General features: G+C 41.1%; 1 protein-coding gene across 3 annotated transcripts in view; it reads left to right on the forward strand.

Annotated features, from left to right (window-relative positions):
- LOC126334675 (uncharacterized) overlaps nt 1-4,203 on the forward strand; it is a 49,987-nt gene extending 45,784 nt beyond the window's left edge. For 2 of the 3 annotated variants that reach the window (XM_049997146.1, XM_049997148.1), the window contains one exon: nt 3,131-4,203. In XM_049997146.1, coding sequence (XP_049853103.1) covers nt 3,131-3,356 — 226 coding nt within the window. In that variant the 3' untranslated portion in view covers nt 3,357-4,203. Of the gene's footprint in view, nt 1-3,118 lie in introns of all 3 variants that reach the window. The other variant, XM_049997147.1, reaches the window with a different exon arrangement.
- Nucleotides 4,204-13,692: the final 9,489 nt, after the last annotated feature.

Raw genomic sequence — 13,692 nt, forward strand, 5'->3', positions numbered from 1 at the left:
TAATTACATTATTATTGGTAAACTTCTAAACTCTGTCAACCCTCGTAAATATCTAGGAAAAATACGAAAGTATCATTTGAATTAGAATGAAAAAAATTAGCTGTAGCGATTGACATTTGTATTAGAATGAATAAATAAAATTAGCTGTAGCGATTGAAAGACTTGATTCTCTTTGGTCAGAAGTAAATTCAGGAAAGACCATGCTGCTATGGCCTTAAATAGTGTGCAAAGTTTAGAAGTAATTTCATTTTCAGAATTATATAAAAATTCGGTTAAAGAAAAACAAAAAATATCTGTGCAGACCATGCAGTTTACGCGAGCAAAGCAGCAGGCACTAAGTTAGTAGAATATAGCTTTTGTTGTAATACTGTCCTTAACTTTCAGTATTTCATTGTGTATATGGTAGTTAAGCATTTCAGCTATTAGACCACTAAAAGAGCTTCCCATTGGAAGCTCTAGGTTTTCCTTGTAAATTTTTCTTTTTGAAAGAGAAGTCATTATTTGAAAGTACTGAATTAAATATATCTGTAGACTCTATTATTGATGGTCTGCTCATTTCTTTCTCATTAGGTTCATTTTAATTATCTCAGCTGTTTCATCTGCAGATACACCACTGTTCAAGTTTACAATGTCTTGATATAGAAAATTGCTCTGAGGTGGCATAGTCAGGTCATTCACACTGTTTATAAGTTCATAGCTGTTTTTTATGGACTAAGATTTTGTAGAAGAGCATTTTTCAACTAGCAGTCCACATTGGTATATCTAATAAAAAATGGGGGTTCCTATTTTTTAAAAAAGGCAGTCGATATCCGTTTGACCTATGGCAGTGCCATTTAGTGGGCCAACCATAGCGCCATCTGGTTTCCCCTTTCAATGTAGACAAGTTTCGTGCTTTGTAATCTTTTCGTTTCACGCTTATTTCGTGAGATATTTGGTCCGGTCCCGATCAATGGACTACCCTGTATATTTATATTTTATGCAGACTACTGAATTTGTTAAAAAAGGGTTGCTACTTCATCATCTGTGTCACTAGCTAGAGTGGGAGTACCATCCCCCTAACTAGTCTGCATAAAATATCAAATTCACTTGTAACCTCCCAACAGTTAAAAATAAAAAGTACAACATTCACATTTAGAGTGACCTACCAACAGATAAATTCCGTAACCTACCAATAATAAAAATGTGACTAATCTCTTAATAAAAAAATGTGACTCATAGATAACCTTTCAATAATTGAATGTAAATTTAAACTGGTAAATTTTGGACGTCAGCAGCGCTGCGCCATGACCCTGAAAGATCATTCTGAATAAAAATGAAAATTCTTACCTCAATAAGATCGCCGGATAACGCATGTACAGGGTGAGTCACCTAACATTACCGCTGGATATATTTCTTAAACCACATCAAATACTGACGAATCGATTCCACAGATCGAACGTGAGAGAGGGGCTAGTGTAAATGGTTAATACAAACCAAAAAAATGCACAGAAGTATGTTTTTTTTAACACAAACCTACGTATTTTTATGTGGAACCCCGTTAGTTTTGTTAGCACATCTGAACATATAAACAAATACGTAATCAGTGCCGTTTGTTACATTGTAAAATGTTAATTACACCCGGAGATATTGTAAAGTTGACGCTTGAGTACCATTCCTCCGCTGTTCGATCGTGTGTATCGGAGAGCACCGAAATTCGTGGGGATCCAAAGGGAACGGTGATGGACCTTAGGTATATAAGAGACTGGAACAGCACATTACGTCCACATGCTAACAACTTTTTATTGGTCTTTTTCACTGACGCACATGTACATTACCATGAGGGGTGAGGTACACGTACACACGTGGTTTCCGTTTTCAATTACGGAGTGGAATAGAGTGTGTCCCGGCATGTCAGGCCAATAGATGTTCAATGTAGTGGCCATCATTTGCTGCACACAATTGCAATCTCTGGCGTAATGAATGTCGTACACGCAGCAGTACATCTGGTGTAATGTCGCCGCAGGCTGCCACAATACGTTGTTTCATATCCTCTGGGGTTGTAGGCACATCACGGTACACATTCTCCTTTAACGTACCCCACAGAATGAAGTCCAGAGGTGTAATATCAGGAGAACGGGCTGGCCAATTTATGCGTCCTCCACGCCTTATGAAAAGCCCGTGGCCCGTGTTTGTTACAACACGCAACTGAACGTTGGAGGTTTCAAGCGTCAAATTTAGGTTACAATATCTCCGGATGTAATTAACATTTTACAATGCAACAAACGGCACTGATTACGTATTTGTTTATATGTTCAGATGTGCTGACAAAACTAACGTGGTTCCATTTAAAAAACGTAAGTTTGTGTTAAAAAACATACTTCCGTGCATTTTTTATGGTTTGTATTAACCAATTACACTAGCCCCTCTCCTCGCGTTCGGTGTGTGAAATCGGTTCGTCAGTATTTGATGTGGTTTACGAAATATATCCAGCGGTAACGTTAGGTGACTCACCCTGTATATCTGCTTCTATAAGAAATTTTTCTGGCACAGCTCAGTGCAATGCTGGTCAATAGATTTGTCAGGTATAAAAAGAAACAACTGATTTTTCTTTACAATAATCGGGATGACCATGGATTGGAGAAATTAGTAAATTCTTTAAACTGAAATGAATGGCTGTCAAAAATTACTATCTATGAGAAACATTATTATTAAGAGATTTTTAAAACATTTACATGGGACTTGATATAACAATACTACATATGCGCAAGGCTGCTTTTACCTTATACTACAACGCTCAGGGTCCGCCATCGCTCCCCACGACCGGCCCAGCCAACTCGACACACACGACTGTTCGCTACTACTACTACAACTGGTACACAGTTCCTACTGCTGACAACACTGCTCTCTGGTCTGAGATTCTCTTATAGCTTACATATCGCAGGCAGTGCGTGAGCAATCCATCGAAATTACATGCGCTCGAGTGCGCTAGCAACAAATTCCTTAATCATGTACCTCTTACACACTCTCGAATATAAGGAGAACATCATCATACCTTTCCTTGACATGAAAATAATGAAACTGAACCAGAAGGTGTCTTTCAATGCTAAGTGTAGGTGTAGCGCAGACCATAAGAAGCCAGTTTGGTGTGCAGGGTGGCGCGCCACTCCAACAAGTACCAGATGCGGACGTCGCCTGCCAACGGGACGGCGTCGCTGACCACGCCTTTCGTGCACTGCACCGCCTCGCTGGGACAGTCTTCCCACCTGTTCGTGAAGCGCGGCGAGCGCCGCATGCACTATGACGGCTCCAGCTTCATCGTGCGCAACGCCGGGCATTCCGCCGGCTTCGACGAGAAGAATCAGCTCAAGGTCTACTGAGGGCGGTGGCGCGGGACACTAGGGAGGCGGCACACCCTCGGCTTTTCTACGTCTTTTCTAGAAGCGCGTCACCTTTCCAATATACACTCTTCACGTATCATTTTTACTCGTGTCGCTTTTTTTCCTTTTGTAACTCTTTATTGTATACAAATATTGTCTCGTTTTGCTTAAACCGTGGAACTTTTTTTCGTGTTTCTTTACACAGTAAAACACTTTTTGTTTTATTTTTATTTTTTGGAAGTTGTTTACACTCAGTCGAACATTCACCTCACTTGTAGCATGCTTTGGTGAAATAATTTGCAACTTTCTCCTCTGAACAGTTTAGCAAAAATTAAGTCCTTTATAGACAATTACGTATCGTAACCAAGCGACAGTTTGTAGGACCTACCACGTAACAGTAACGAATAAGTACGTCTCTTTGTCTGATACGATACGACTTTTTGTCAAGCTGTATCAGTCTTTGCTTTTTGTTAGTCATACACTAAAAATTTTCGTAACACATAGCTACACACTGCCTAAAACATAGTAATTCTTTAAAAAAAAATTAACCCAGCTAATGTGCGCATTCTTGTCTTTTCATTCTGTTGTAACAGATGGGTTTACTTCATGACTCGATGTACAAAGTGGAGTTACGGTTTCTATATAAATATGTATCCGCCTCCCTATAATTTTCCAAATTACGTATATCTTGTCAATACCGATGTTTTGAAAATAGAAATTTTTCGTTATTTCGTCGCATTGTGAGTTAAAATCTAACCAAAAATGTTTGTAGTGATTTGTATTTTGTTCAAATGTAGTGATGTATTATGTGTCTTGCAATATAATACAGTATGAATTTCATTCCCTTTACGTTGTTTTTTATTGTGGCTGACAATATCTTCATTACGCTTTCGTTCACTGGATCTTATATGAAGTCTAAAGTATTGACACAAAATTCACAATTCACTCGAAAACAACAAACAGTTTACGTTTCAGCACTGGACCACACCAGTACCTTCATGTACAATTAGTTCTGCATAGCATCAAGGCAATGCGTAGAAATGCCCCATTTTTTTGAGTAATTAATAATGTGAGGATATATGATTTCGTTCACTGGAATGTACAAATTACTGTATTTTGGGAAGCGGGGATAAAAAGTTGCTTCATTGGTTTGTTACCCGGCGTAGCGTGGTTTCTCTCCTCCCTCCTCCCTACTGACTGCCCCACCAATCTAATTTTTATACACTGAATCGTTTCTTATACTGAAACTGGATACAAAATTCATAACTTGTACGTATAAATCCTATGAGGTTCTATAGATTACTGATCATTCTAATGTAGTACTACAATTTCATTGTAATTGGGAATGTCACCTGTGAGCCGAGTGAACCTGAGTACTAGCACCAGTATTCTAAGTTTTTCATTTTTTTAAAATGTCTCCTCCTTCCCTACCCCTCATCCTTAAAATGTGCCACTTTTTTCTAACCACACATTTCCTTTCAACTATTTTTTCTTATGTTGTGGAAGTAGTAAGCCACATGTTTACTAAACTTGATTGAAATCGTACAGGCATTGCAGATGGACGTTCTTCTTTTCTTTTACATTACAGTACTTGCCATCACCCATTAGCACTCCTAGAAACGCTAGGGGTGCCATAAGTGTACAAAGTTTCGTTGAAAGCATTCAAGAATTTCGCTTATTTTTATGTGTTAGATTTTTACTACTAAGAATCCCATGCTAGGGTTCTTATTCTTCTTTTAAATCTAACACTTTTTTTCTAATTAGTAAGTCATGTGTATACCAAGTCTGTCTGAAATTTCTGCGGCAGTTACAGACTTTTGCACCCACTTCTAAAGAGTGTAAGAGTGCCTTACACCACTGTATGTTTTTAATATGTAATGAGTCACGTGGGTGTTAAATTTATTGAAATATGTCCTAATGTTACAGAGCTATGCTTGGTTTTTATACTTCACACTTCCTGCCCTGTTCTACTATCCCCAACCTCTACCGTAGGGGTGCTTTAGTATTTCTTTCCTGGAAGTAAGTCGTATGTCTACTAAGTTTAGTTAAAATTTATCTAGGTGTTACAGAGTTCTCATCCCCACGTCTACAACTAGGAGTGTTCGATGTACTTTTATCCAGTTTCTTATTGTACACATAACAATAAATAATGTGTGTACGAAGTTTGGTTGCAAATGCTCTAGGGCATTCAGGAACTATACTGGAACAAAATCTCACTTCCACCCACACACAACCGAAGATTTATTTGCTTTTAGCAATTATGCAGATGTTTATCCTCGCAGATTCGAACCTGCAGATCCGTATTTATGTTGGATCAGATACTTTACGTCTGGGAATGTACACATTTACTTTAAAATAACCTTGACATTAAAAGAGATTATGGAATCATTTTATATAATAATTTAGTAATACATATAATGACAAAAATACCGATTAAAAGGGAAAAAGGAAGAAAAAGACAAAGTAATACCATATTCAGGAAATGAGCTTAGGGAAGCACGCAGGATACTAGTGGAGGTACTACACCGCGGCTCCAGCTTGTTATGAAGTATCAAATGTTTATCTGGTGTAATGTTGGGTTTGTGAAGACAGAGGGCGAAACCCTGACCTGCAAAGAGCGTAAAGTAACAAGGGGGCTGAGCTTAACATCCCCAACTGATCAACGGACATATACGTCCTCACTTTATGAGATGCTACGGAGAGGTTTTGACACTTGTGCAAAGACTGTTGACCAACAATGGCACGCAACCACCTCCTTTATTTCATAAAGGATGGGGTCCCTCCACGCCCACACCAACGTGGTGATCAGACCAAAAGTTCTACTGTCACCTCCGTATAACATGTTAGTTTTCTAAATCGTGAGTCACAGAATGCGGGCTGTGATGTTGTCCATGCGTTTGGGTAGGATTACTCATTGACATGGTCCATCAGGAGACAAAGTGAACGAAAGCGATCGAAGGGTAGCGGTTTGTAAGGGCAGAGGAAAAAAGTGCCAAGGCAAGCGCCAAGGGAAGAAAACCTCTGCGACAGTTGGACGGGTATTAAGGGCAGTAGCGTCTTTGCTAGCTGTGACAGTGCATGCAAGGTGTGGTTGTGTTAGTGCGAGGTATCGTGCATCGTTAACATTGTCGTTGTTGGAGCTCGTTGCGGTGCTTGCTGCAGTTGCTGCGTCCCTGCAACAGTTCAGGGTCGTTGTACATTAGTGGGCGATCGGTCATAGATCAGCTCACAGTGTAAGGCGTGTGTGTGGCTGGTTTTCGTGCTGTGTACAGTAGGGTTTCCCTGCGATTGCCTGTTTTTCGGCGGGTCGAGCATCTGGGGTTGCCAGTAGTAGCTGTGTTGCAGGGGCTCGCCAGTACTGTCGTGTTAGCGTGCTATGGACCATAGATGTTTAGTTTCTTGCTGTATCTTTGGTCTATTATGTTTTCATCTATGGTTGTGGTCGTAGTTATCAAGAGAAAGGATAACCGGATTACGTGAGTGTCTCGTGTTTCTGTACAGTCGTGTGGCGAGTTTTTGGAATACCTGCAAGATGGTATCTAGCCGATATTCCCGGTGAACTTCCACGGTGCGTGTGTAGCGCGAAGCGTTTCTTATGATTCTGAGTACGAGCTGCAGACGGCGCAGGCTGTGGGCGCAGTGTATCCACAGGCGGGAGCAGCATACGTCTGATAAGTGTGGTGTACATGGACCTGGACACCCTCCTATTGAGTGTGCTACACCACCTCTCTTCCCCTTGCTGGCTAAATACTCCACCTCCCTTCCCCTTGCTGGCTGAATACTGGTGATGAAAATTTTCCACTCCCAGGAATAGAAACAGTGTACCCCTGAATGAAACGCCAACACACAGGTGTGTGTGTTAGCGATCTCGGCTACGGAGGCAGGCCAAAGAAAAAGTGTAGGATAAAATATGGAAAAAAGGATAAGACATAACTAACATCATGAGTAAACATGTAAATGTGAGTGTATTTGACGTAAGGACGATTATAAAGATTCAATTTACTGGTTAACCAGTCAAATCCTATTGTAGGGCTCAGCAATAGCTGCATGACGCTTATGTAGAAGATAACACAATTAAGCGTATTATGCAATATCAGACTGAGAACTATCATAGAACCACAGCTGGAGGAGGAACATATGCCTTCAGAAGTAACAGATCAACAATAGATTTTATTTTTACCATCCGTAAGTTGATGGAAAAGTGTTGGGAGAAAGGAAAGAACTGGATATAGAGAAAGCCTATGATAGTGTTATAAGAGATAAGATCTCGGAATGCCTGAGGAACAAGAATGTTACTGAAGGACTAATAAGAAAAATTCAGATGTTGTACAAAGACTGCATTAGCTGTGTACAAATTGGGGAAGGACGATCATCATGGTTTAAGACCAAGAGTGGAGTTGAGAAAGGAAGTGAACTGTCCCCGCTACTATTCATCACTCTTTATGTATACTATAACGAAGAATGTCAAGGAGAAGTCAGGCGAACTGAATGCATTTGTCTTTGCTCATGACATCATGATATGGGGTGAAACTGAAGAAGTACAGATCAGACTCGATGAATGGAAATCCCAGTTGCATAAATATAACCTCAATATCAGCAAGACCAAGACAGTGGTGACGAAGTCAACAGAGATGGACAACTAGCAAGTGTAAAACTAGGAGACCACCAACTAGAATATGTGGACAGTTTTCCTTACCTTGGGAGTGTAATCTCCAGTGATAACTTGGTCTGAAACGAAATCACCAACACAGTGAAAAAAGGATCTGAATTCTACCAACAAGGAAGATCACTTTTATGGGATGACTTGATTCCAGAACCGGCCAAACTGATGATGTTTAATAGCTATTTCATACCAATATTGACCCGTGGCATTGAAACATGTACCCTCACAGAAAGAGAATCACCAAGGCTGCAAGCGTCAGAGATGAAATTTCTTAGCTCCACAATCCTGAAGACCAAATGGACAAGTTAAGGAATGAAAAGGTGAGGAAAGAAACCTTGTACGGGCATGTGATGAGAATGGAGGCAACTATAAATTTGGGAAGACAGGTGGATGGGAAAAGACTTCAAGGAAGACCTCGAACCCAATGGATGGACTTGATTAAGGGTGATCTAGTGACCACAGGATGGGCAGTGGATGTTGTTCGCAGTGAACAAGTGTATTTGGACAGGACGATGTGGAAGAGGCTCATTACCAGTACCCGGGAAACTGGAACTGTTAAATGATGATGTTGATGGCATATCAGACAGTCTGCGATACACTTTCCGCATTAGTAAGAATTACTGACACAAAGATATAATTGGCTAGCGGTAGCGGCATGACAGCTGTGCGGTGGTAACACAAAGTTTACTTTGTCGATTAGTTAATGGTTGATGTAAGGCTTGCGACTATGTGAATCTGTGGTTATTTCCCATAGAGAACAGGCAATTTCCATGAAGTAAAACCTTTGTTAGGAACAGTACTCGTAATTTCCAGCAAAAATTCAACAAATTCACAAATAAATGGAACGTATCTTACACTTAAAGTACAAGATTTACCAAAGCCGTAATAACACATATAGATATCATTAGTTTCATCGAAAGGAATCTTGTCAATAGGATAACGAGAAAAGCACTTGATTTTAGAACCTTTTTCTGTGTCGGCAGACTTTGATCTGTGACAAACGAAATGTAAATATGAACGCATGTGCCAGTATACTTCACTGACGTCCGGAATGGCAAACTCAGAAAGTGAGTGAGCTTGAACGAAGGGAAAAGTTTTGACTTTGGAAAAGCGTTTGTCATACTGCACAGGGGTCAAGGCACGTTACTACTGCAATAACGCTTGTATTATGTTTTTCGAAAGGCTGAGACTTGTCTATGCAGCCATGCAGGCACAGCTTCTTCTCTTCAGCAGTGCTCTTCAGCTCTGTGTATGAAGAACATATTTTTTTAAAAGGACGTTCCTCGGTCGCCCCTAGCTCGTTTTTCTGTATGTCCGGTTAGGACTTCTATTTCTCCTCCAGAACCACATTTCCGCAGCTACAAGGCAAGCTTTCTCCTGCTTTGCTAACGTCCAGGCTCCACATCCGTATACCAGGAGTCCAGGACACTCCTTATAAAGACCATTACAAACCTTTGCTTAGTGTGGATGTTTATGAACTTGTTCACCAGAATGTTCTTATTTTGGAAGCCACTTTTGGCAGCGGTATTTCTAACTTGATTTCCTTGATAAATCGACTGTTTCACTTCATAATGCTGCTGAGATAGTGATTTCGGTTTGTTCCTCGAATTTCTCACTGTCTGTTCTTCAGCTCAAACTACTCAGGCCTTTTCTTCTTACAAAGAAGAAAAAAAATATTAGCACACAACAGAATATGAAACTACAACTTAGTCTTACAATTTGACAACTCTAACCGTACGGCTATGCTCACCACTCACAATATTTAACAATATTTTTATTTATATTAAGATCTCCTGAAGGCTTTTATCGCTGGTACGTCATTAATTGATATTTAATAATAAGAAACCATATTTAGGCCGGCCGCGGTGGTCTCGCGGTTCTAGGCGCGCAGTCCGGAACCGTGCGGCTGCTACGGTCGCAGGTTCGAATCCTGCCTTGGGCATGGATGTGTGTGATGTCCTTAGGTTAGTTAGGTTTAAGTAGTTCTAAGTTCTAGGGGACTGATGACCACAGCTGTTAAGTCCCATAGTGCTCAGAGCCATTTGATCCATTCGAAGGGTGACGTGTTTATGATAAATCTTCAAAGAGTAAACAAGATAGTATGATAATGTTAATGTGATGTACATATAATGTTAGGTAAACTTTATGGATATTAAGTATGGTAGTGATGTAGGCTACACTAGCAATAGTCAGCCACGTAAAGATTTAGTTGGATTTATTCAGTATGAGAATACAATACAAAACGAAGCTTTACAAAACATGACTCGAAAAAGGTTAGAGAAGAGAGAAAAGTCAAGTCTGCGTAGAGGAGAATACAAAACCAACGATTATGCTTTGCCACGGTCGACACTCGTCACAGAGCTCTCGGACGGGGGTAGAGTTTGTAACATTATGTGATTGCCTTATTATTTTATATCATTCACTAATCGAGCAGTCGCTCGGCAACAGCTACAGTTAGCAAATAATGTTGCGAGAATGTAAAAGGTGAACGACCTGTGACGTAACTTGTTTATTGTCGAAGCGCCGTCAGAGATGCAGTGAGTTATTGACTTTGAAAACCGCGGCGCGAAAAACGGACAGAAGAAGAACACTTTTACACATTTTCTTTTTTTTATGTACGAGATATTCTCTATGAACAGTTACTCATTCTTCTCTTGTCTCTTGTAACTTGTGTCGGATGCGCATGTCTTGCCGCCGTATTATTATTATGGTTAAAAAATAATATTATTTTAGTGTACAGTAAAAGTGCAATACTGCATAGCAAAAAATTTATTGTGCGATGTGTATGTGAAAACGTCAAAGGAATTATTGTCATTACGAGAAGAGAAGTGCCAGTCAAAACGGCATCCATGTTAAAATTCTTCATTGTAGTGTAAGTTCATCTACTAATTGCCATAAATTCAGATTTAAATGGAATTGGTGTATGGACTATTTATTTAGTGTAGAATCTATGTCTCACTCCTTCATGAAGTTATTTAATTTTCTTTATGTTTCTGCCAAATAGAGAGTTCACAGACACGAATTCTTTCGTCGAAATTGGACGGAAGTTGTATGCGGCGAAATATTTTCTCCACGCCACATTCTACTGGTAAATGCATGATAAACTACGCTCCCTTAGGAAATTCATGGTGAGCTATCCAAAAGTAATAATATTTTGAATAGGCATTTACTCTCCTCTGCAATGCAACTTCCGACTGATCAGACGATCCAACAAGAGGCAGCCGCACACGGTCGGCGTTCGCAAATATGTTTCCACCACTGATTATAGCTATATGTTGCAGCACGAAAGAAACATATTGTTATAATTAGCGACTACGAACGGGGACGTTTATAACGTATGTTTATGTATACACATTACGTAAACATATCGTTATAAGGTCCAATGATGTCTATGTTGATGTGTCTTAACCCGCCCTTCGGTATGCTAAACGCTCCGAGGGGTGGCTGGGCATGTCTACCGACTTTGCTCCTTAGGCACAGTATGCATGCATGCGTCCACTCCCTGCAGTCATTGTTAATCCTCGAGCAAATGAAGTGTTCCATTATGATGGTAGTCATAGCTTTAATCCATGGAAAGGTGACGCCATGAAGAGTGTCGAAAACTACACGATGGATGGAGGTGGGAATGACTGAGTGGAGTGTATCTGTGGAAATATCGCTGAAGATAGGTGACATGCAGCCCAGGAGGAGGCGTTGCTCGAACGTTAGAGCACAGTTCGAATCCTGAAACATTTGCGACAACTCTGGGTCGTTTGCATGTGGGTTGTCAAGCTTGTCCATATTGATGAGGGAGGTTATAGAGCTCATGGGAGAGAGAGAGTTCGTGATGACATTGTCTGTACCCCATATACACCGCGCATTGGTGGAGTATTGACAAGTGGCGTCTTGCACGTACACCCTTGTTCGGGTTTCGAATCACAATTGTTAGGGAATGGTGATCTGTGTAGAGAAAGAACTTGCGGCCCTCAGTGTCATCACGAAAGTATCGTACCGCTTCATATACTGCCAGTAATTGTGGACAATTTCCGCTGAGAGTCTGTCAGTTTCATGCAAAAAATTCAAAGGCTATATTGTATTCCCCACGTGTTGCTGTAACACTGCAACTATTGATGAATCACTCGCATTGGTCGTAATGAATATACAAGCGTCTGGGATATCATGGGTCCGAGTGACAACACTGAAAAGAGCTAACTTCAGTGCATCGGAAGCCTGATGCAGCATGAGGAATGTGTCGTCTGTAAAAGTTGATAATCCCAAGAAACCGGCGCAACTCATGATAGTCACCGGGAAGAGGAAGGTGTTTAATGAAATCCACTGGTCGGACGTAGGATGGATGCCATCTGCCGAAACTGCGTGGCCAAAGAAGGTGATGTCTCGTTTGTGCAGTCGAGATTTCTCGACACCGTTCCTATGTAGTATGTTCAGAACTTGAGCGAGGTGTACTTAGTGTTTCACCTCAGATGAGGAGAAAATGAGGATGCGTTCTAGATGGACGTGGGCATAAGGTATGTTAAAAAGCAACGAGTCAAAAACAAGTTGCCAGGTTTGGGCATCGTTTTTTAGGCCTTATGCCATATACCAGTATTCAAAGAGGTCAAAGGGTGTAATCACGGCGCTCTTCGGAATGTTCTCTGGGGCCGCTGGAATTTGGTGATAGGCTTTGCAACAATCCAAACCACTAATCATCATGTATAATGCTGTGAGAGTTAAGAGCCTGGCTGAACCATCTTTTTTTGCACGAGGTCTACAGGAGAAGACAAGTTGCTATCTCTCTGGCGAACAATGCCTAAGCTAAGGAGCTCGCAAACGATGGATTTGCCTGGCGGAGTTTTTTTGGATTGAATCGAAGGGCTTTATAATAAAGAGGAGGACCCTTGGTGGTATTGATTTTATGATAAGTACCGTCAGTAATCCCTGATAGGCGAGAGTCATCTAGTACCACGAGGGGAACTTAATGGTCAACTTATGCAGGAGTAAAACACTAAGTTGGTACTAGAAGGCATAGTTTTAGTTACCTGAGTAGTTAAGGCAGCTGTTGTGGGGTTCCACACTCAGTACTGGCGCGATGGAGTCGTGACGTAGTTATGCAGATGACAGCTGTTGCAGCAGCTGATGTGCCTGCGCTAATTCGTCAAATATCATGTCGATCCATTGCCGGAGGATATTGTGCTTACGGAGAGCATCGGTTGCACTGCGCTCGGCGGTGAAGTGAGCGAACAGTGTCGTAAGGCGAGCCGCTAAAGATGAGCACTCGACAAAAGAGTGCATGAATGAATTCTCGACAGAGGGAAGGCGGGAGGAAGGATCAAACGAACCCGGAATTAATGTTCCTGAAGCATGGTGCAGCTAGGCAGCTCCGCGAACGGTCCGCGTAAAAACCGAAATGTTGTATAATATCCATGCCTAGAATGGGTTCGTCAATGTGAGCCACATGGAAAGTCCACGTAAAAATGAGTTCAGGACCAAGTTGTACTGCAAGTTCAGCTGCGCCGAAGACGTTAATAATCGAGTTTTTCGCCGTGCACAAAGTCGATTTATTAGGCGCGTATTCACTGGGGCTAATGCAGGGGTTATCATACTGGCCTCAGCACCTGTATCGAACAAAAAATTAGAGCAAAGAAAGCGTCCAATATGTAGAGGCGGCCGCCAATAGTTGTCGTGGCAGATTCTGGC

Source organism: Schistocerca gregaria, chromosome 2, assembly GCF_023897955.1.
Source record: "Schistocerca gregaria isolate iqSchGreg1 chromosome 2, iqSchGreg1.2, whole genome shotgun sequence".
NCBI classification, from domain to species: domain Eukaryota; kingdom Metazoa; phylum Arthropoda; class Insecta; order Orthoptera; family Acrididae; genus Schistocerca; species Schistocerca gregaria.